The sequence below is a fragment of the Cherax quadricarinatus genome, chromosome 23 (genome assembly GCF_038502225.1).
Source record: "Cherax quadricarinatus isolate ZL_2023a chromosome 23, ASM3850222v1, whole genome shotgun sequence".
Taxonomy (NCBI): domain Eukaryota; kingdom Metazoa; phylum Arthropoda; class Malacostraca; order Decapoda; family Parastacidae; genus Cherax; species Cherax quadricarinatus.
This window is the reverse complement of record NC_091314.1, coordinates 28,118,004-28,141,738: the sequence shown is the minus strand read 5'-3', so window position 1 is coordinate 28,141,738 and position 23,735 is coordinate 28,118,004. Positions and strand designations below refer to the sequence as shown.

At 44.8% G+C, this 23,735-nt stretch overlaps 1 protein-coding gene across 2 annotated transcripts in view; it reads right to left on the bottom strand.

The window, feature by feature from the left end:
• Positions 1–23,735, bottom strand: part of toy (twin of eyeless) — a 562,297-nt gene that overhangs the window by 77,280 nt on the left and 461,282 nt on the right. For both annotated transcript variants that reach the window (XM_070088032.1, XM_053772308.2), the window contains exon 8: positions 21,664–21,881. In XM_070088032.1, coding sequence (XP_069944133.1) covers positions 21,664–21,881 — 218 coding nt within the window. The remainder of the gene's footprint in view (positions 1–21,663; positions 21,882–23,735) is intronic.

The window sequence follows — 23,735 nt, the reverse complement described above, 5'->3', positions numbered from 1 at the left end:
TGTTCCTATTATGTAGTGTCCTGCTTCTTCTCTGTCTCTTCTCTCCAGCTCATCAAAATCCCATCGGTTTCTGATAAGCAGTGCCACTCCTCCACCCCCTCTGTTCCATTTGTCTTTCCTCAGGATCTGATATCCCATTGGAAAGATGGCATCTGTTATCATTCCTGTGAGCTTGGTTTCTTTGAGAGCTATGATGTCTGGTGATGCCTCTTTGACTCTTTCGTGCCACTCCTCCCATTTATTCGCTATTCCATCAGTTTTGGTGTACCATACCTTTAGTTTTCTCTCCACTTTGATCTAGGGGGTCTGGGAGGGTGGAGGACCTGTCGGTGTGCTGTGGTATTCTACAGCATAGTGTGGGGTGGGGGCTGTAAATGTGGATTATGGTTTGTGTTGGGATAGTGTGTTTGGTTGTGGGGTTCTGTGGGTGGTTCTGTGTGTGCTTGTGCTCATTGCTCTGCCCTGCTCTGGTTCTCCTCTGCTGAATTTGCCCTTGTCTCTTTTCCTAGCCCCTTTCACTTCTTTGTCCTCTACCTCAGCTGTTGTCGTTCTTGTTCTGTGTTGACCTAGGAACACCTTCTTGTATGTCGATGATTCCTTCAGCCTTGGTTTCTCTTGCACGAAACTGTTTCACACCATTTCTGTCTTGAAAATCTGCTTGACCGGTCTAGTTCTCCCCTTCCGGTACCCCCTATTCTTTGAAAATTTACTATCTCAGTCATGCCTTCCTCACCTATTACATTGATGATGTTTTCAATCTCCTGTTTTTCTTCCTGCCATCTTTCATTGTGTGTTCTCCCCTAGGTCTCCTGAAGACCATGAATAAACACTGACTTCTCCCTCTCCTCCTCCCATTACCTTTCCCTCTGTGTCACTGGGTCCTGTTTGTACATGGCCATTGTCTCTTATTTTCTTGTAACTCTTGGTGGCATGGTCGTGCCTCTGCATGGGATGTATCCCCCTCTCCACCCTCTTTTCCTGCTATCCCTGCTCCCAGCAGCTCTCCCCCTTCCTTTCTCGACACTGATTGAAGGATTGATAGGGCCTTAGCATTAGTCATGTCTCCTTCCTTTCATGTTGGGCTTCTCGTTCAGTAGGGGTGTACCTGCTTCAGAAGTTATGTCTCCTCTGGACAATAGTCCTGTAACTTGCTTCAGCCTATTTACCTCATAATCTAGGGCCCGTATCCTGGCTTCTGTGGCTCCGGCTTGTGACTCCCATTTCTTCATTTCTGCCTTCATTCTCTTCTCCACTTTTGAACATTAAAATGGTATAAAATACCGACAGGTTGTTAGGTAAGACACATATGCAACAGTTAGGTATCTTTATTTCGAAACGTTTCGCCTACACAGTAGGCTTCTTCAGTCGAGTACAGAAAAGTTGATAGAAGCAGAAGAGACTTGAAAACGATGTAATCAGTCCATCACCCTTGAAGTTTTGAGGTGGTCAGTCCCTCAGTCTGGAGAAGAGTATTGTTCCATAGTCTGAAACAATATGGAGCTGAAGTGACAGGACGGAGCCTTATATACCGCCAGGTGGCGAGATGTAGGCTACCAGTAGAGGTAAGAATGAGTCTGACAGAGTGAACATTAAAATGGTATAAAATACAGACAGGTTGTTAAATTAGACACATGTGGAACTCTTGGGTATCTTTATTGAGGAAACGTTTCGCCACACAGTGGCTTCATCAGTCCATACAAAGGATAAACTTCAAGTTTATCCTTTGTATGGACTGATAAAGTCACTGTGTGGCGAAACGTTTCCTCAATAAAGATACCCAAGAGTTGCACATGTGTCTAATTTAACAACGTGTCGGTTCTTTGAACCATTCATCTACAATACCGACAGGTTGTTAGGTAAGACACATATGACTGGATTTGAGAGGGACCTGACCTCCCAAAGACTTCATTCTTACCTCTACTGGTAGCCTACATCTCGCCACCTGGCGGTATATAAGGCTCCGTCCTGTCACTTCAGCTCCATATTGTTTCAGACTATGGAACAATGCTCTCCTCCAGACTGAGGGACTGACCACCTCAAAACTTTAAGGGTGATGGACTGATTACATCGTCTTCAAGTCTCTTCTGCTTCTATCAACTTTTCTGTACTCGACTGAAGAAGCCTACTGTGTAGGCGAAACGTTTCGAAATAAAGATACCTAACTGTTGCATATGTGTTCTCCACTTTTGCAGAAAACTCACCTAGTTTGCTCTCCCACTCTTGTTCCATCCTTTTACATTGCTTTTCCATCCATTCATCCTTACCAGAGCCATTTTCCTCTGATCTTCTTTCTTCTTTCTTTCTTTTTCTCTGATCTTTTTTCTGGGGAGGGGGGAAGTTAGGTGTTGTAATGTGCGAGTGTGCTGTTTGTGTGTGTGTGTGCGCTCACCTATTTGTGGTTGCAGGGGTCGAGCCCCAGCTCCTGACCCCGCCTCTTCACTGATTGCTACTAGGTTCTCTCTCTCCCTGCTCTATGAGCTTTAATTATACCTCGTCTTAAAACTATGTATGGTTCCTGCCTCCACTACATCGCTTGCCATACTATTCCACTTACTAACAACTCTGTGGCTGAAGAAATGCTTCCTAACATACCTTTGACTCATCTGAGTCTTCAGCTTCCAATTGTGACCCCTTGTTTCTGTGTCTCATCTCTGGAATATCCTGTCTCTGTCCACCTTGTCTATTCCACGCAGTATTTTGTATATCATCATCATGTTTCCCCTGACCCTCCTGTCCTCCAGTGTCGTCAGACCGATTTCCCTTAACCTTTCTTCGTAGGACATTACCCTTAGTTCTGGAACTAGTCTTGTACTCACCTATTTGTACTCACCTATTTGTGGTTGCAGGGCTCGAGTCTTAGCTCCTGGCCCCGCCTCTTCACTGGTTGCTACTAGGTCCTCTCTCTCCCTCTTCCATGAGCTTTATCAAACCTCCACTACATCACTTTCTAGGCTATTCCACGGCCTGACAACTCTATGAGTGAAGAAATACTTTCTAACATTGTGTGTGTGTGTGTGTGTGTGTGTGTGTGTGTGTGTGTGTGTGTGTGCGTGTGTGTAGTGATGAAGGCTTGAGCGTGTCTGAGAGTGACATATGTTGGAGAGGTTGTCGAGGACTCCAACACCAAGACTAATTATCTCCACAGTCAAACTTCCTATCAAAACCCATTCAAAGTTTATGTCTACAGCGTTACCAAGTCTGTGTCTTTGTTTCTCTCTGTCTGTCTGTCTGTCTGTCTGTCTGTCTGTCTCTGTCTGTCTGTCTGTCTGTCTGTCTGTCTCTCTCTCTCTCTCTCTCTCTCTCTCTCTCTCTCTCTCTCTCTCTCTCTCTCTCTCTCTCTCTCTCTCTCTCATGATAACTGCTATACATTAACAAATGTAAGTTAGTATAGGTTGGGAATAAGTGCCTCACGATTCGTCTGATGCTGAATGCCTCACGAGACGTCTGATGCTGAATGCCTCACGAGACGTCTGATGCTAAGTGCTTCACGGGACATCTGATTCTGATTTGCTCACGAGGCGTCTGATGCTGAATGCCTCACGAGACGTGTGATACTGTGTGCCTCACGGGACGTGTGTTGCTGTGTGCCTCACGAGGCGTCTGATGCTGAATGCCTCACGAGACGTGTGATACTGTGTGCCTCACGGGACGTGTGTTGCTGTGTGCCTCACTAGGCGTCTGATGGTGAGTGCCTCACTAGGCGGTGGAGGGGAGGTAGAGAAGCGGGAGGAGGGGAGTTGGGGCTGGCGGGGGGTAAGAGGGGGAGATAGAGGAACTATTGTAATGTCTTTTGGTCATACTGCTCACCCCTCCCATTAGAATTTAATCAGCAGCTCTCTCGTAAACTTAGTTCTTAAACTGTCTCTGTGTATTACGAATTTGTGTGTGTGTGTGTATGTGTGTGTGTGTGTGTGTGTGTGTGTGTGTGTGTGTGTGTGTGTGTGTGTGTGTGTGTGTGTGTGTGTGTGTGTGTGTGTGTGTGTGTGTGTGTGTGTGTGTGTGTGTGTGTGTGTGTGTGTGTGTGTATGTGTGTGTGTGTGTGTGTGTGTGTGTGTGTGTTCCTGGACGATCTGTGATACTTGGAACGTTCGTTAAGGCTTGTGGGCTGAGGTTGCACATCGGACCACTGGAGACAGAACTGACAGGTACCACAACTGATAATGTAAGACTCACGCTGAAGACAGTAAAGAGAGAGAGAAGGAGGTACTCTATACACACATGTATGAGTGACATGCACACCCTACCAAGTAATGAAGAAGTATGGGTGACATGCACACCCTACCCAGTAATGAAGAAGTATGAGTGACATGCACACCCTACCCAGTAATGAAGAAGTATGAGTGACATGCACACCCTACCAAGTAATGAAGAAGTATGGGTGACATGCACACCCTACCCAGTAATGAAGAAGTATGAGTGACATGCACACCCTACCCAGTAATGCAGACGTATGAGTGACATGCACACCCTACCAAGTAATGAAGAAGTATGGGTGACATGCACACCCTACCCAGTAATGAAGAAGTATGAGTGACATGCACACCCTACCCAGTAATGAAGAAGTATGAGTGACATGCACACCCTACCCAGTAATGAAGAAGTATGGGTGACATGCACACCCTACCCAGTAATGAAGAAGTATGAGTGACATGCACACCCTACCCAGTAATGAAGAAGTATGAGTGACATGCACACCGTGCCCAGTAATGCAGACGTATGAGTGACATGCACACCCTGCCCAGTAATGCAGACGTATGGGTGACATGCACACCCTGCCCAGTAATGAAGAAGTATGAGTGACATGCACACCCTGCCCAGTAATGAAGAAGTATGAGTGACATGCACACCCTGCCCAGTAATGAAGAAGTATGAGTGACATGCACACCCTACCCAGTAATGAAGAAGTATGAGTGACATGCACACCCTACCCAGTAATGAAGAAGTATGAGTGACATGCACACCCTGCCCAGTAATGCAGACGTATGGGTGACATGCACACCCTGCCCAGTAATGCAGACGTATGGGTGACATGCACACCCTACCCAGTAATGCAGACGTATGAGTGACATGCACACCCTACCAAGTAATGAAGAAGTATGGGTGACATGCACACCCTACCCAGTAATGAAGAAGTATGAGTGACATGCACACCCTACCCAGTAATGAAGAAGTATGAGTGACATGCACACCCTACCCAGTAATGAAGAAGTATGAGTGACATGCACACCCTACCAAGTAATGAAGAAGTATGGGTGACATGCACACCCTACCAAGTAATGCAGACGTATGGGTGACATGCACACCCTACCCAGTAATGAAGAAGTATGAGTGACATGCACACCCTACCCAGTAATGCAGACGTATGGGTGACATGCACACCCTACCCAGTAATGCAGACGTATGGGTGACATGCACACCCTACCAAGTAATGCAGACGTATGGGTGACATGCACACCCTGCCCAGTAATGCAGACGTATGGGTGACATGCACACCCTACCCAGTAATGAAGAAGTATGAGTGACATGCACACCCTACCCAGTAATGCAGACGTATGGGTGACATGCACACCCTGCCCAGTAATGCAGACGTATGGGTGACATGCACACCCTGCCCAGTAATGCAGACGTATGAGTGACATGCACACCCTACCCAGTAATGAAGAAGTATGAGTGACATGCACACCGTGCCCAGTAATGCAGACGTATGAGTGACATGCACACCCTACCCAGTAATGCAGACGTATGGGTGACATGCACACCCTGCCCAGTAATGCAGACGTATGGGTGACATGCACACCCTGCCCAGTAATGCAGACGTATGAGTGACATGCACACCCTGCCCAGTAATGCAGACGTATGAGTGACATGCACACCCTACCCAGTAATGAAGAAGTATGAGTGACATGCACACCCTGCCCAGTAATGCAGACGTATGAGTGACATGCACACCCTACCCAGTAATGAAGAAGTATGAGTGACATGCACACCCTACCCAGTAATGAAGAAGTATGAGTGACATGCACACCCTGCCCAGTAATGCAGACGTATGAGTGACATGCACACCCTGCCCAGTAATGCAGACGTATGAGTGACATGCACACCCTACCCAGTAATGAAGAAGTATGAGTGACATGCACACCCTACCCAGTAATGAAGAAGTATGAGTGACATGCACACCCTGCCCAGTAATGCAGACGTATGAGTGACATGCACACCCTGCCCAGTAATGCAGACGTATGAGTGACATGCACACCCTACCCAGTAATGAAGAAGTATGAGTGACATGCACACCCTGCCCAGTAATGCAGACGTATGGGTGACATGCACACCCTGCCCAGTAATGCAGACGTATGGGTGACATGCACACCCTGCCCAGTAATGCAGACGTATGGGTGACATGCACACCCTGCCCAGTAATGCAGACGTATGAGTGACATGCACACCCTGCCCAGTAATGCAGACGTATGGGTGACATGCACACCCTACCCAGTAATGCAGACGTATGGGTGACATGCACACCCTGCCCAGTAATGCAGACGTATGGGTGACATGCACACCCTGCCCAGTAATGCAGACGTATGAGTGACATGCACACCCTGCCCAGTAATGCAGACGTATGGGTGACATGCACACCCTGCCCAGTAATGCAGACGTATGGGTGACATGCACACCGTGCCCAGTAATGCAGACGTATGGGTGACATGCACACCCTGCCCAGTAATGCAGACGTATGGGTGACATGCACACCCTGCCCAGTAATGCAGACGTATGAGTGACATGCACACCCTGCCCAGTAATGCAGACGTATGGGTGACATGCACACCCTGCCCAGTAATGCAGACGTATGAGTGACATGCACACCGTGCCCAGTAATGCAGACGTATGAGTGACATGCACACCGTGCCCAGTAATGCAGATGTATGGGTGACATGCACACCGTGCCCAGTAATGCAGACGTATGGGTGACATGCACACCGTGCCCAGTAATGCAGACGTATGAGTGACATGCACACCGTGCCCAGTAATGCAGATGTATGGGTGACATGCACACCGTGCCCAGTAATGCAGACGTATGAGTGACATGCACACCGTGCCCAGTAATGCAGATGTATGGGTGACATGCACACCGTGCCCAGTAATGCAGACGTATGAGTGACATGCACACCGTGCCCAGTAATGCAGATGTATGGGTGACATGCACACCGTGCCCAGTAATGCAGATGTATGGGTGACATGCACACCGTGCCCAGTAATGCAGATGTATGGGTGACATGCACACCGTGCCCAGTAATGCAGACGTATGAGTGACATGCACACCCTGCCCAGTAATGCAGATGTATGGGTGACATGCACACCGTGCCCAGTAATGCAGATGTATGGGTGACATGCACACCGTGCCCAGTAATGCAGATGTATGGGTGACATGCACACCGTGCCCAGTAATGCAGACGTATGAGTGACATGCACACCGTGCCCAGTAATGCAGACGTATGGGTGACATGCACACCGTGCCCAGTAATGCAGATGTATGGGTGACATGCACACCGTGCCCAGTAATGCAGACGTATGAGTGACATGCACACCCTGCCCAGTAATGCAGATGTATGGGTGACATGCACACCCTGCCCAGTAATGCAGATGTATGGGTGACATGCACACCGTGCCCAGTAATGCAGACGTATGAGTGACATGCACACCGTGCCCAGTAATGCAGATGTATGGGTGACATGCACACCGTGCCCAGTAATGCAGATGTATGGGTGACATGCACACCGTGCCCAGTAATGCAGACGTATGAGTGACATGCACACCCTGCCCAGTAATGCAGACGTATGAGTGACATGCACACCGTGCCCAGTAATGCAGACGTATGAGTGACATGCACACCGTGCCCAGTAATGCAGACGTATGAGTGACATGCACACCCTGCCCAGTAATGCAGACGTATGAGTGACATGCACACCGTGCCCAGTAATGAAAACGTATGAGTGACATGCACACCCTGCCCAGTAATGCAGACGTATGAGTGACATGCACACCCTGCCCAGTAATGAAAACGTATGAGTGACATGCACACCGTGCCCAGTAATGCAGACGTATGAGTGACATGCACACCGTGCCCAGTAATGCAGACGTATGAGTGACATGCACACCGTGCCCAGTAATGCAGACGTATGAGTGACATGCACACCCTGCCCAGTAATGCAGACGTATGAGTGACATGCACACCCTGCCCAGTAATGAAAACGTATGAGTGACATGCACACCCTGCCCAGTAATGCAGACGTATGGGTGACATGCACACCCTGCCCAGTAATGCAGACGTATGGGTGACATGCACACCCTGCCCAGTAATGAAAACGTATGAGTGACATGCACACCGTGCCCAGTAATGAAAACGTATGAGTGACATGCACACCCTGCCCAGTAATGCAGACGTATGGGTGACATGCACACCCTGCCCAGTAATGCAGACGTATGGGTGACATGCACACCCTGCCCAGTAATGCAGACGTATGAGTGACATGCACACCCTGCCCAGTAATGCAGACGTATGGGTGACATGCACACCGTGCCCAGTAATGCACACCGTGCCCAGTAATGCACACCGTGCCCAGTAATGCACACCGTGCCCAGTAATGCACACCGTGCCCAGTAATGCACACCGTGCCCAGTAATGCACACCGTGCCCAGTAATGCACACCGTGCCCAGTAATGCACACCGTGCCCAGTAATGCACACCGTGCCCAGTAATGCACACTCAGGGTTACACAGTTAAGGTGAAAATATTACGTGATACTGACATGTTGGAAAAAGACACGAAATGAATTCACTAGGTCATGTTAGGTCATGTTACTGGAAACATTTCAGTTCTGGATCATTGGTCACACTTGAGTGACCAAGATCCTGGGACCGAAACGTTTTCAAGTAAATGTCTTATTGTTTCCTTGTGTCTCTGTCACACCAGGAACCACAAGTAACACCAGGAACCACAAGTAACACCAGGAACCACAAGTAACACCAGGAACCACAAGTAACACCAGGAACCACAAGTAACACCAGGAACCACAAGTAACACCAGGAACCACAAGTAACACCAGGAACCACAAGTAACACCAGGAACCACAAGTAACAACAGGAGCCACAAGTAACACCAGGAACTACAAGTAACACCAGGAACCACAAGTAACACCAGGAACAAAAAGTAACACCAGGAACCACAAGTAACACCAGGAACCACAAGTAACACCAGGAACCACAAGTAACACCAGGAACTACAAGTAACACCAGGAACCACAAGTAACACCAGGAACCACAAGTAACACCAGGAACCACAAGTAACACCAGGAACCACAAGTAACACCAGGAACTACAAGTAACACCAGGAACCACAAGTAACACCAGGAACCACAAGTAACACCAGGAACCACAAGTAACACCAGGAACTACAAGTAACACCAGGAACTACAAGTAACACCAGGAACTACAAGTAACACCAGGAACTACAAGTAACACCAGGAACCACAAGTAACACCAGGAACCACAAGTAACACCAGGAACCACAAGTAACACCAGGAACCACAAGTAACACCAGGAACCACAAGTAACACCAGGAACCACAAGTAACACCAGGAACCACAAGTAACACCAGGAACCACAAGTAACACCAGGAACTACAAGTAACACCAGGAACCACAAGTAACACCAGGAACCACAAGTAACACCAGGAACCACAAGTAACACCAGGAACCACAAGTAACACCAGGAACCACAAGTAACACCAGGAACCACAAGTAACACCAGGAACCACAAGTAACACCAGGAACCACAAGTAACACCAGGAACTACAAGTAACACCAGGAACCACAAGTAACACCAGGAACCACAAGTAACACCAGGAACCACAAGTAACACCAGGAACCACAAGTAACACCAGGAACCACAAGTAACACCAGGAACTACAAGTAACACCAGGAACCACAAGTAACACCAGGAACCACAAGTAACACCAGGAACTACAAGTAACACCAGGAACCACAAGTAACACCAGGAACCACAAGTAACACCAGGAACCACAAGTAACACCAGGAACCACAAGTAACACCAGGAACCACAAGTAACACCAGGAACTACAAGTAACACCAGGAACTACAAGTAACACCAGGAACCACAAGTAACACCAGGAACCACAAGTAACACCAGGAACTACAAGTAACACCAGGAACTACAAGTAACACCAGGAACTACAAGTAACACCAGGAACTACAAGTAACACCAGGAACTACAAGTAACACCAGGAACTACAAGTAACACCAGGAACCACAAGTAACACCAGGAACCACAAGTAACACCAGGAACCACAAGTAACACCAGGAACTACAAGTAACACCAGGAACTACAAGTAACACCAGGAACTACAAGTAACACCAGGAACCACAAGTAACACCAGGAACCACAAGTAACACCAGGAACCACAAGTAACACCAGGAACCACAAGTAACACCAGGAACCACAAGTAACACCAGGAACCACAAGTAACACCAGGAACTACAAGTAACACCAGGAAACACAACACCAGGAACTACAAGTAACACCAGGAAACACAAGTAACAAGGAACCACAAGTAACACCAGGAACCACAAGTAACACCAGGAACCACAAGTAACACCAGGAACTACAAGTAACACCAGGAAACACAAGTAACACCAGGAACTACAAGTAACACCAGGAAACACAAGTAACACCAGGAACTACAAGTAACACCAGGAAACACAAGTAACACCAGGAACTACAAGTAACACCAGGAAACACAAGAAACACCAGGAACTACAAGTATCATCAGAAACCACAAGGGAACCACAAGTAACACAACCACGAGTAACACCAGGAACCACGAGTAACACCAGGAAACACAAATAACACCAGGAACCACAAGTAACACCAGGAACCACAAGTAACACCAGGAAACACAAGAAACACCAGGAACTACAAGTATCATCAGAAACCACAAGTAACATCAGGAACCACAAGTAACACCTGGAACCACGAGTAACACCAGGAACCACGAGTAACACCAGGAAACACAAATAACACCAGGAACCACAAGTAACACCAGGAACCACAAGTAACACCAGGAACCACAAGTAACACCAGGAACCACAAGTAACACCAGGAACCACAAGTAACACCAGGAACCACAAGTAACACCAGGAACCACAAGTAACACCAATAACCACAAGTAACACCAGGAACCACAAGTAACACCAATAACCACAAGTAACACCAGGAACCACAAGTAACACCAGGAACCACAAGTAACACCAATAACCACAAGTAGCACCAGGAACCACAAGTAACACCAATAACCACAAGTAACACCAGGAACCACAAGTAACACCAGGAACCACAAGTAACACTTGGAATCACAAGTAACAGCAGGAACCACAAGTAACACCAGGAACCACAAGTAACACCAAGAACCACAAGTAACACCAGGAACCACAAGTAACACCTGGAACCACAAGTAACACCAGGAACCACAACTAACACCAGGAACCACAAGTAACACCAGGAACCACAAGTAACACCAGGAACCACAAGTAACACCAGGAACCACAAATAACACCAGGAACCACAAGTAACACCAGGAACCACAAGTAACACCTGGAACCACGAGTAACACCAGGAACCACGAGTAACACCAGGAACCACAAGTAACACCAGGAACTACAAGTATCATCAGAAACCACAAGTAACATCAGGAACCACAAGTAACACCAGGAACCACAAGTAACACCAGGAACCACAAGTAACACCAGGAACCACAAGTAACACCAGGAACCACAAGTAACACCAGGAACCACAAGTAACACCAGGAACCACAAGTAACACCAGGAACCACAAGTAACACCAGGAACCACAAGTAACACCAGGAACCACAAGTAACACCAGGAACCACGAATAACACCAGGAACCACAAATAACACCAATAACCACAAGTAACACCAGGAACCACGAGTAACACCAGGAACCACAAGTAACACTTGGAATCACAAGTAACAACAGAAACCACAAGTAACACCAGGAACTACAAGTATCACCAGAAACCACAAGTAACATCAGGAACCACAAGTAACACCAGGAACCACAAGTAACAACAGGAACCACAAGTAACACCAGGAACCACAAGTAACAACAGGAACCACAAGTAACACCAGGAACCACAAGTAACACCAGGAACCACAAGTAACACCAGGAACCACAAGTAACACCAGGAACCACAAGTAACACCAGGAACCACAAGTAACACCAGGAACCACAAGTAACACCAGGAACCACGAGTAACACCAGGAACCACAAGTAACAACAGGAACCACAAGTAACATCAGGAACCACAAATAACACCAGGAACCACAAGTAACATCAGGAACCACAAGTAACACCAGGAATTACAAGTAACACCAGGAACCACAGGTAACACCAGGAACCACAAGTAACAACAAGAATCACAAGTAACAACAGGAACCACAAGTAACACCAGGAACCACAAGTAACAACAAGAATCACAAGTAACAACAGGAACCACAAGTAACACCAGGAACCACAAGTAACATCAGGAACCACAAGTAACAACAAGAATCACAAGTAACACCAGGAACCACAAGTAACACCAGGAACCACAAGTAACATCAGGAATCACAAGTAACATCAGGAACCGCAAGTAACATCAGGAACTACAAATAACACCAGGAACCACAAGTAACATCAGGAACCACGAGTAAAACCAGGAACCACAAGTAACATCAGGAATCACAAGTAACATCAGGAACCGCAAGTAACATCAGGAACTACAAATAACACCAGGAACCACAAGTAACACCAGGAACCACAAGTAACATCAGGAACCACAAGTAACAACAAGAATCACAAGTAACAACAGGAACCACAAGTAACACCAGGAACCACAAGTAACAACAAGAATCACAAGTAACAACAGGAACCACAAGTAACACCAGGAACCACAAGTAACACCAGGAACCACAAGTAACACCAGGAACCACAAGTAACACCAGGAACCACAAGTAACACCAGGAACCACAAGTAACACCAGGAATCACAAGTAACACCAGGAACCACAAGTAACATCAGGAACTACAAATAACACCAGGAACCACAAGTAACATCAGGAACCACGAGTAACACCAGGAACCACAAGTAACATCAGGAACCACAAGTAACACCAGGAATCACAAGTAATACCAGGAATCACAAGTAACACCAGGAACCACAAGTAACAACAGGAACCACAAGTAACATCAGGAACCACAAATAACACCAGGAACCACAAGTAACACCAGGAATCACAAGTAATACCAGGAACTACAAGTAACACCAGGAATCACAAGTAATACCAGGAACTACAAGTAACACCAGGAATCACAAGTAATACCAGGAACCACAAGTAACATCAGGAACCACAAGAAACATCAGGAACCACAAGTAACATCAGGAACCACAAGTAACACCAGGAACCACAAGTAACATCAGGAACCACAAGTAACATCAGGAACCACAAGTAACACCAGGAACCACAAGTAACACCAGGAATCACAAGTAACAACAGGAACCACAAGTAACAACAGGAACCACAAGTAACACCAGGAACCACAAATAACACCGGGAACCACAAGTAACACCAGGAATCACAAGTAATACCAGGAACTACAAGTAACCACACACTGGGCAGCTAAACCTGTCATGTACACGTTTAATAATGATATTTTCCTTAACCTCTTCTTCTTCTTCGTATTGTTACCTTTCCCTCCTCCTCCTCTTCCTCCTCCTCCTCCTTCTCCTCCTATTCCTCCATCCCTCCCTCCCCTCTCCAGCTTCCCTCCCTTCATAACAAAAGAGTCACCCATCACCCCAATATTCTTTTCATATAGCTAATTAAGAAGATACAAGATAATCACAAGTTTGTCTGCCATTCAGCAGTCTGGCTTAATTAGCAAGGTTGCACAAAAGATTGGAAGTACTCAGTTACAGGCACTCATTGCTCTGTTGGTGTTGGGAAGTACTCTTGTTGAGCCTATGGCCTACACTCTCCTTCTTACCTCCTCTTCCTTATTTCACATACAATACATTCACCAACAAAGATATTTCTTTTATTAGGCCTCTAAATGAAGGCGGCTGTGTCTTTTGTGTGTGTTTGTGACAGCTGGGAAGTCAATGTCTGAGCGCAATATATGGATCACTAACAACAATATATGGATCACTAACAACAATACATGGATCACTAACAACAATATATGGATCACTAACAACAATACATGGATCACTAACAACAATATATGGATCACTAACAACAATATATGGATCACTAACAACAATACATGGATCACTAACAACAATATATGGATCACTAACAACAATACATGGATCACTAACAACAATATATGGATCACTAACAACAATACATGGATCACTAACAACAATATATGGATCACTAACAACAATACATGGATTACTAACAACAATATATGGATCACTAACAACAATATATGGATCACTAACAACAATACATGGATCACTAACAACAATATATGGATCACTAACAACAATACATGGATCACTAACAACAATACATGGATCACTAACAACAATATATGGATCACTAACAACAATACATGGATCACTAACAACAATATATGGATCACTAACAACAATATATGGATCACTAACAACAATATATGGATCACTAACAACAATATATGGATCACTAACAACAATACATGGATCACTAACAACAATATATGGATCACTAACAACAATACATGGATTACTAACAACAATATATGGATCACTAACAACAATATATGGATCACTAACAACAATACATGGATCACTAACAACAATATATGGATCACTAACAACAATACATGGATCACTAACAACAATACATGGATCACTAACAACAATATATGGATCACTAACAACAATACATGGATCACTAACAACAATATATGGATCACTAACAACAATACATGGATCACTAACAACAATATATGGATCACTAACAACAATACATGGATCACTAACAACAATACATGGATCACTAACAACAATACATGGATCAGTAACAACAATACGGGTATAAGAAGGAAGAGAAGACATCTGCATCTGCCTGCCAGCCTGTCTGCCTACCAGCCTGTTTGCCTCGCTGTCTTCCTGCCAGCCTGTCTGCTTGCCAGTCTGTCTGCCTGCCTGGCTGTCTGTCTGCCAGCCTGTCTGTCTGCCTGGCTGTCTGCTTGCCAGCCTGTCTGCCTGCCAGCCTGTCTGCCTGCCAAGCTGTTAGCCTGTAAAACCTGCCAACCTGCCAGGTTGTCATCCTTCCTGCCAAACAGTTCACACTACGGTCCACAAATGCTACACAAACAAACTCAACTAGGTGTTGCATGCGCAACACCTAGGTAGCTTTTAAGATACCCATGTGTTGCACATGTGTCTCTTCCATCGTTTCGCTCCATCTTGGGCAGTTATCAAGATGTATTAACTATATAGAGAGAGCTGAGAAGGTAGAGTATCTTTTACCATACCCGGGAAATATGTTTACTCTGTTCACTGTGAACAAATGAACACAAAAGATAAATATGTGGTAAGTGTGCACATAGGCACACATAATGTGCTACATTTCTGCTGGGGTTGAGCTCATCAGATAGGTCACCGTATTCGAGTGTCTACCTATCAGAGAGGTCGACATATCAGAGGCTAAATTTATCAGAGAAGTCGACCTATCAAAGGGGTCGACCTATCAGAGGGGTCAGTTTATATGATGAACTGACTAATGAGAGAGTCAGCCAATCATATGGTTGATTTGCGAGAGGGGAAGACCCAGTAAACTGTACGAAACGTGCTGTTGTTCCCACAACATTGACAGTTCTGTACACCACATGAATGAACTCACCTCTACACAAGTCGCTAGACCAGGTGACTTAACATGCCAATATTAAGCGACTGTACATCTCCCTTTTAATATCCTACGTGTGTTTACCAACGTTTTCAGACGCTGTAACGAATGCCCTATGTTTTGACTTGCTCTCTGGGGTCACGACACCTTTTCTAGATTTGGGAAGGAATCTGCTAAGGAGGGAGGAAGGTGGAGTAAAGAATTAAGAAAGAATTGTAAAGAGAGAGAGAAAGAGAGAGAGAGAGAGAGATCAGAGTTGTAAAGGACTTGGTGGAGGCAGGAAGGTCTCCAGTAGTTTGAACTCTGGGCACAGACACTATGTGTACAGAGACAAAGACTTTTGGTAGTGTTTCGTCAGTCAGAGAATACTTTTGTAAGCTCATCTCTGTACTGGGTTATTCTTGTTTTCCCAGCCCTTCCTGAGAGAGAGAGAAAGAGAGAGAGAGAGAGATTCATCAAATTCTCCGCCTTATAGGTTAAATTCTGTTTAATATTCTGTTGCACAATATTAAGTAAGACTGCATTATTTGTATTTTCTTTTTGTAGTACAAAATCATCCCTAAGAAATAATTATACAATTTATGGTAAACTTAGTAGTATTATCCCTAGAAGTGACCCTAATCCCATTCATTGACAACTGGGACAACTTTTATGGCAAACATGATATGTATGCAAGGAATGGGGTACATCTCTCTGGGGCAGAGGTGGTAGAACTTGCGAACTCGATCGAGAGGGCCATTGCTGACATGTCTAGGATTTTAAACTGATAGAAGATATAGGTATGGGTGTGTGTGTGTGTGGGAAACAGTCAGGGTTGAAAACAGTAAATGTATAAAAGACATTCATCATAAAGTTATAAATAAAGACAATGGATCAGGCCAGCAAACAAAGGGAGACAGCAGAGGGCAGGAGTGTAAGAAATAAGATAGATGAGCTAAGATTAATTGCAAGTGCATGAAACATAGATATTATTGCTATAACAGAGACCTGGCTCAATCTGAAAGATAAAGAGATGCCTTCTGAATGTCACATAAAAGGCTATAAATTATTCCACACTGATAGGGTCAACAGGAAGGGTGGTGGAGTAGCGATGTTTGTCAGAGACATTTTAAATTGTTGTGTTAGACAAGAAATAAAATTAGAAGCGTCAGCCACTGAATCTGTTTGGTTACAGCTTCTCGAGGGCCGTGAAAAACTAATCTTGGGTGTGATTTACAGACCCCCAAATCTTGATAGGGAGTGCAGCAAACTTCTATGGGCCGAAATTCGTAAGGCATCTACATACGAAAATGTTGTGCTAATGGGAGATTTCAACTTTAAACAAACTGACTGGAGCAATTTGATAGGAAATTTAGAGCCAAGTGACTTTCTTCATACGATTCAGGATTGTTTTTTTAAAACAGTTTGTGACAGAACCATCTAGAGGAAATAACCTGCTTGACTTGGTTCTTGCCAGCAGGGAATTGCTAATTAATAATCTTGAGGTTAATGATGAGCTTGGGGAAAGTGATTACAAATCACTCAGTTTTAATATATCATGGAATAACCCTAATAATGGCAATCAAATCTCTGTCCCTGTCTTCCGTTTGCCTGATTTCATAGGACTGAAAAATTACCTGGGTAGGCTGAACTGGAATGACCTGACTATGGGTCAGGTAGGTGGTGATGATTGCCGATATGATGTTTTCCAGAGCATAGTTCTAGCTGCTCAGATAACTTATGTTCCAAATAGGGAAATCAGATCAACCAAAAAATGATCCTAAATGGATGAACAATAGATTAAAACATCTCATTGGTCAAAAGAGAGGTATATATAGGCAAATCAAAAGAGGAGAGGGGCAGTTACGAAATCAATATATTCAGTTAAAGAGAGAAATAAAAAGGGGAGTAAGAAAAGCAAAAAGAGATTATGAAGTTAAATTTGCAAGAGAATCGAAGATTAACCCAAAAGGATTCTTTCAGGTATACAGAAGTAAGATTAGGGACAAGATAGGCCCACTCAAAAGTCTCTCAGGTAAGCTCGTTGACAGTGATAAGGAAATGTATAGAATTTTTAACACTTACTTCCTCTCAGTTTTTACACAGAAAGATACTAGCGATATTCCAGAAATAATAAATTATGTAGAACAAGACGATAGTAAACTATGCACTATTAGGGTCACAAGTGACATGGTCCTTAGACAAATAGATAAATTAAAACCTAACAAATCCCCAGGCGCTGATGAACTGTATGCAAGGGTTCTAAAGGAATGTAAAGAGGAGCTTAGCAAATCTTTGACTAATCTTTTCAATATATCACTACAAACTGGCATGGTGCCAGATAAGTGGAAAATGGCAAATGTGATACCTATTTTCAAAGCAGGTGACAGGTCCTTAGCTTCGAAATATAGACCAATAAGCTTAACCTCCATAGTGGGAAAATTTATGAAATCAATAAATGCCGAGGCAATTCGTAGCCATCTTGAAAAGCATAAATTAATCAACGAATCTCAGCACGGTTTTACAAAAGGGCGTTCTTGCCTTACGAATTTATTAACTTTTTTCACTAAGGTATTTGAGGTATTGTGTATATGGGCTTCAGTAAGGCTTTTGACAGGGTCCCACATCAGAGACTATTGAGGAAAATTAAGGCACATGGAATAGGAGGAGAAATTTTTTCCTGGATAGAGGCATGGTTGACAAATAGGCAGCAGAGAGTTTGCATAAATGGGGAGAAATCAGAGTGGGGAAGCGTCACGAGCGGTGTTCCACAGGGGTCAGTGTTGGGCCCCTTGTTGTTCACAGTCTACAAAAACGACATAGATGAGGGAATTAATAGCGACATTAGCAAGCTTGCCGATGACACCAAAATAGGTCGTCGAATTCATTCTGAGGAGGACATTAGAACACTCCAGGAAGATTTGAATAGACTGATGCAGTGGTCGGAGAAGTGGCAGATGCAGTTTAATATAGACAAATGCGAAGTTCTAAACATTGGACAGGAAAATAATCATGCCACATATAAATTAAATAATGCAGATCTTAATGCTACTGATTGCGATACGATTTGGGAGTTTTGGTTAGCAGTAATCTAAAACCAAGACAACAGTGCATAAGTGTTCGCAATAAAGCGAACAGAATCCTTGGCTTCACATCGAAAAGCATAAATAATTGGAGTCCTCAGATTGTTCTTCAACTCTCTATATCCTTGGTTAGGCCTCATCTGGATTGTAGTGCACGGTTTTGGTCACCGTATTACAGAATGGATATAAATGCTCTGGAAAACGTACAAAGGAGGATGACAAAGTTGATCCCATGTATCAGAAATCTTTCCTATGAGGATAGACTGAGGTCCCTGAATCTTCACTCTCTAGAAAGGCGTAGAATTAGGGGGGATATGATCGAGGTGTATAAACGGAAGCCAGGAATAAATAAAGGGGGTGTAAATAGAGTGCTAAAAACATCCCAGCCTAGGCAGGACTCGCAGCAATGGTTTCAGGTTGGAAAAATTCAGATTCAGTAAGGATATAGGAAAGCACTTGTTTGGTAATAGAGTTGTGGATGAGTGGAACAAACTCCCGAGTACAGTTATTGAGGCTAAAATGTTGCGTAGTTTTAAAGACAGGTTAGATAAATACATGAGTGGGTGTGGGTGGGCGTGAATTTGACCTGACTATCTTGTGCTACTAGGTCAGATGCCGTGCTCCTTCCTTAAGTGAATGTGACTTGACCTGACTAGGTTGGGGCATTGGCTTAACCCGGTAGGAGACTTGGACCTGCCTCGCATGGGCCAGTAGGCCTTCTGCAGTGTTCCTTGTTTCTTATGTTCTTATGTTCTAAGTGGTAATAAGTGGTTTAGGAAGCTGCTTTGCACGTCTCTGCAACTTAAACGGGATTAGAAGATATTTATTAATCTTTAAGGGGACTAAGACAATTTGACTCCCATTTTTCCCCCACTATACGATTTCATTCAATTTTTATTTCGTGAGTGACCCCTTAAGTGGCATTTTGTAAGTGGAGATGATGTCTGTGGCATCATCGAAATGAGGCTGAAACGCTGAGAAACGAAACAAAAGGAAACAGTATTATCCAGTTTCAAACAGGAAGTAACACATTAAACATTATCCGATCAGTGATTGTGTTTACGTGACGTAACAGCTAACGTCAGGCACACAGGATCTTAACTTTTATGTAAACCATTTACATTTTCTGAAAATTATTTATATTTTCCTGTAAATCATTTACATTTTATAGAGTTTACATTTTATGCAAATCGTTTACTTTATCTGAAAATCATTTACTTGTCTGAAAATCATTTACATCTTTATGCAAATCATTTACATTTTCTGAAAACCATTTCCATTTTCTGAAAACACTTTACATTTTCTGTAAATCATTTACAGGAATATGTGGAGGGCAGACTGTTGAAGTTAAAAACAAAGCGAGTAATAACGTTGGAAATCCTGCGTCTTAGGCTCAGTACACCAGGTGTGTGCAAGCTTACTTGTGCAGGTGTGACACAGGTGATAAGCAGGTGTTATACAGGTGATAAGCAGGTGTGACACAGGTGATAAGCAGGTGTTACACAGGTGATAAGCAGGTGTGACACAGGTGATAAGCAGGTGTTATGCAGGTGATAAGCAGGTGTTATACAGGTGATAAGCAGGTGTTACACAGGTGATAAGCAGGTGTGACACAGGTGATAAGCAGGTGTTACACAGGTGATAAGCAGGTGTTACACAGGTGATAAGCAGGTGTTATGCAGGTGATAAGCAGGTGTTATACAGGTGATAAGCAGGTGTTACACAGGTGATAAGCAGGTGTGACACAGGTGATAAGCAGGTGTTACACAGGTGATAAGCAGGTGTTACACAGGTGATAAGCAGGTGTGACACAGGTGATAAGCAGGTGTGACACAGGTGATAAGCAGGTGTTATACAGGTGATAAGCAGGTGTTACACAGGTGATAAGCAGGTGTTATACAGGTGATAAGCAGGTGTGACACAGGTGATAAGCAGGTGTTATACAGGTAATAAGCAGGTGTGACACAGGTAATAAGCAGGTGTTACACAGGTGATAAGCAGGTGTTACACAGGTGATAAACAGGTGTTACACAGGTGATAAGCAGGTGTGACACAGGTGATAAGCAGGTGTTACACAGGTGATAAGCAGGTGTGACACAGGTGATAAGCAGGTGTGACACAGGTGATAAGCAGGTGTTATACAGGTGATAAGCAGGTGTTACACAGGCGATAAGCAGGTGTTATACAGGTGATAAGCAGGTGTGACACAGATGATAAGCAGGTGTTATACAGGTAATAAGCAGGTGTGACACAGGTAATAAGCAGGTGTGACACATGTGCTAAGCAGGTGTGACACAGGTGATAAGGTGTTACACAGGTGATTAAGCAGGTGTAACACAGGTTATTAAACAAGTGTAACACAGATGGTTAAGCAGATGTAACGCAGATGATTAAGCACATGTGACATAGATGATCAAGCAGGTGTGACACTGGTGATTAAGCGGGTGTGACACAGGTAATTATGCAGGTGTAACACGGATGAGAAACAAAAGATGTAACACAGTAACAACAGGTGTAACACAAGTAACAACAGGTGTAATACAGGTGAGTAACAAGAGGTATAACACAGTAACAAGAGGTGTAACACAGTAACAAGAGAGATAATTAAGGTGTGACAGGTGTGAGTGATCTTACCTGTAAGAGTCTGCCATAGTTCCGATGGGTTGAGGGATTGAGGGATACATGGAGTTGAATCCTGACTGTAGCGGTAGTCTGGAAGCTGCGGCTGCGGCGGCGCTGTTGGCCATGCCCACACCCACTCCCACGCCCACGCCCACCTGGTCGACGCTACGACGCTGGTTGCGCAGCTTCTCCTCGCGCCGCCACTTAGCGCGACGGTTACTGAACCAAACCTGCACCGACAGTTGGTGAAGAGATCTGTTGATGCAGCGTCAGGCCGACCCCAACACACGTACACACTGGTACACACACACACACACACACACACACACACACACACACACACACACACACACACACACACACACACGTACACACACAAACACACACACACGTACACAAACACCACACATGTACACACACACGTACACACACACACACACACACACACACACACACACACACACACACACACACACACACACACACACACACACACACACACACACACACACACTATGACTACATAGTTGAGCTACAAGTGGACAGAGTAGCAGGAATAGGACTGGAAAACCAAACTACAAAAGGGGGGACCACACAGGCATGAGGAACTTCCTGCAAGACGTTCAGTGGGAGAGAGAACTGGCAGGAAAACCAGTAAAAGGAATGATGGACTATGTGACAACAAAATGCAAGGAGGCAGAGGAGAGGTTTGTTCCCAAGGGAAACAGAAATAATGGGAAGACCAGAACGAGTCCTTGGTTCACCCAAGGGTGTAGGGAGGCAAAAACTAGGTATACTAGAGAATGGAAAAGGTACAGAAGACAAATAACCCAGGATGAGCCGAAGAACCAGAAACGAATATGCACAGATAAGAAGGGAGGTTCAGCGACGATATGAAAATGACATAGCATCGAAAGTCAAGTCTGACCCGAAGCTGTTGTATAGCCACATCAGGAGGAAAACATCCGTCAAGGACCAGGTAATCAGACTGAGGAAAGATGGTGGGGAGCTCACAAGAAACGACCAAGAAGTATATGAGGTGCTCAATATGAGATTTAAAGAAGTATTTACAGTGGAAACCAGTAGGACTCCAGGAACTCAGAACAGGGCGGTACACCAACAAGTGCTGGATGAGGTACACATAACCGATGAGGAGGTGAAGAAGCTGCTATGTGAACTTGATACCTCAAAGGCGGTGGGACCAGACAACATCTCTCCGTGGGTCCTTAGAGAGGGAGCAGAGATGCTGTGTGTGCCACTAACAAAGATCTTCAGCACATCCACTGAAACTGGGCGACTCACTGAGGTATGGAAGATGGCAAATGTAGTCCCAATTTTTAAAAAAAGAGACAGACACTAGGCATTAAACTACAGACCTGTGTCACTAACGCGTATAGTATGCAAAGTCATGGAGAAGATCATTAGGAGGAGAGTGGTGGAGCACCTGGAAAGAAACAACCGTATAATCGATAACCAGCACGGTTTCAGGGAAGGAAAATCCTGTGTCACAAACCTACTGGAGTTTTATGACAAGGTGACAGAAGTAAGACAAGACAGAGGGGGTGCATAGACTACATTTTCTTGGAATGCAAGAAAGCCTTCGACACAGTTCCTCACAAGAGGTTAATGCATAAGCTAGAGGATCAGGCACACATAACAGGAAAGGCACTGCAGTGGATCAGAGAATACCTGACAGGAAGGCAACAACGAGTTATGGTAAGTGACGAGGTGTCAGAGTGGGCGTCTGTGACAAGCGGGGTTCCACAGGGGTCAGACCTAGGACCTGTGCTGTTTTTGGTATATGTGAATAACATGACGGAAGGGATAGACTAAGAAGTGTCCTTGTTTGCAGATGATGTGAAGTTAATGAGGAGAATCAAATCGGTCGAGGATCAGACAGGACTACAATGAGACCTGGACAGGCTACAAGCCTGGTCCAGCAACTGGCTCCTTCAATTTAGCCCTGCCAAATACAAAGTCATGAAGATCGGGGAAGGGCAAAGAAGACTGCAGACACAGTATAGTCTAGGTGGCCAAAGACTGCAAACCTCACTCAAGGAAAAAGATCTTGGGGTGAGTATAAT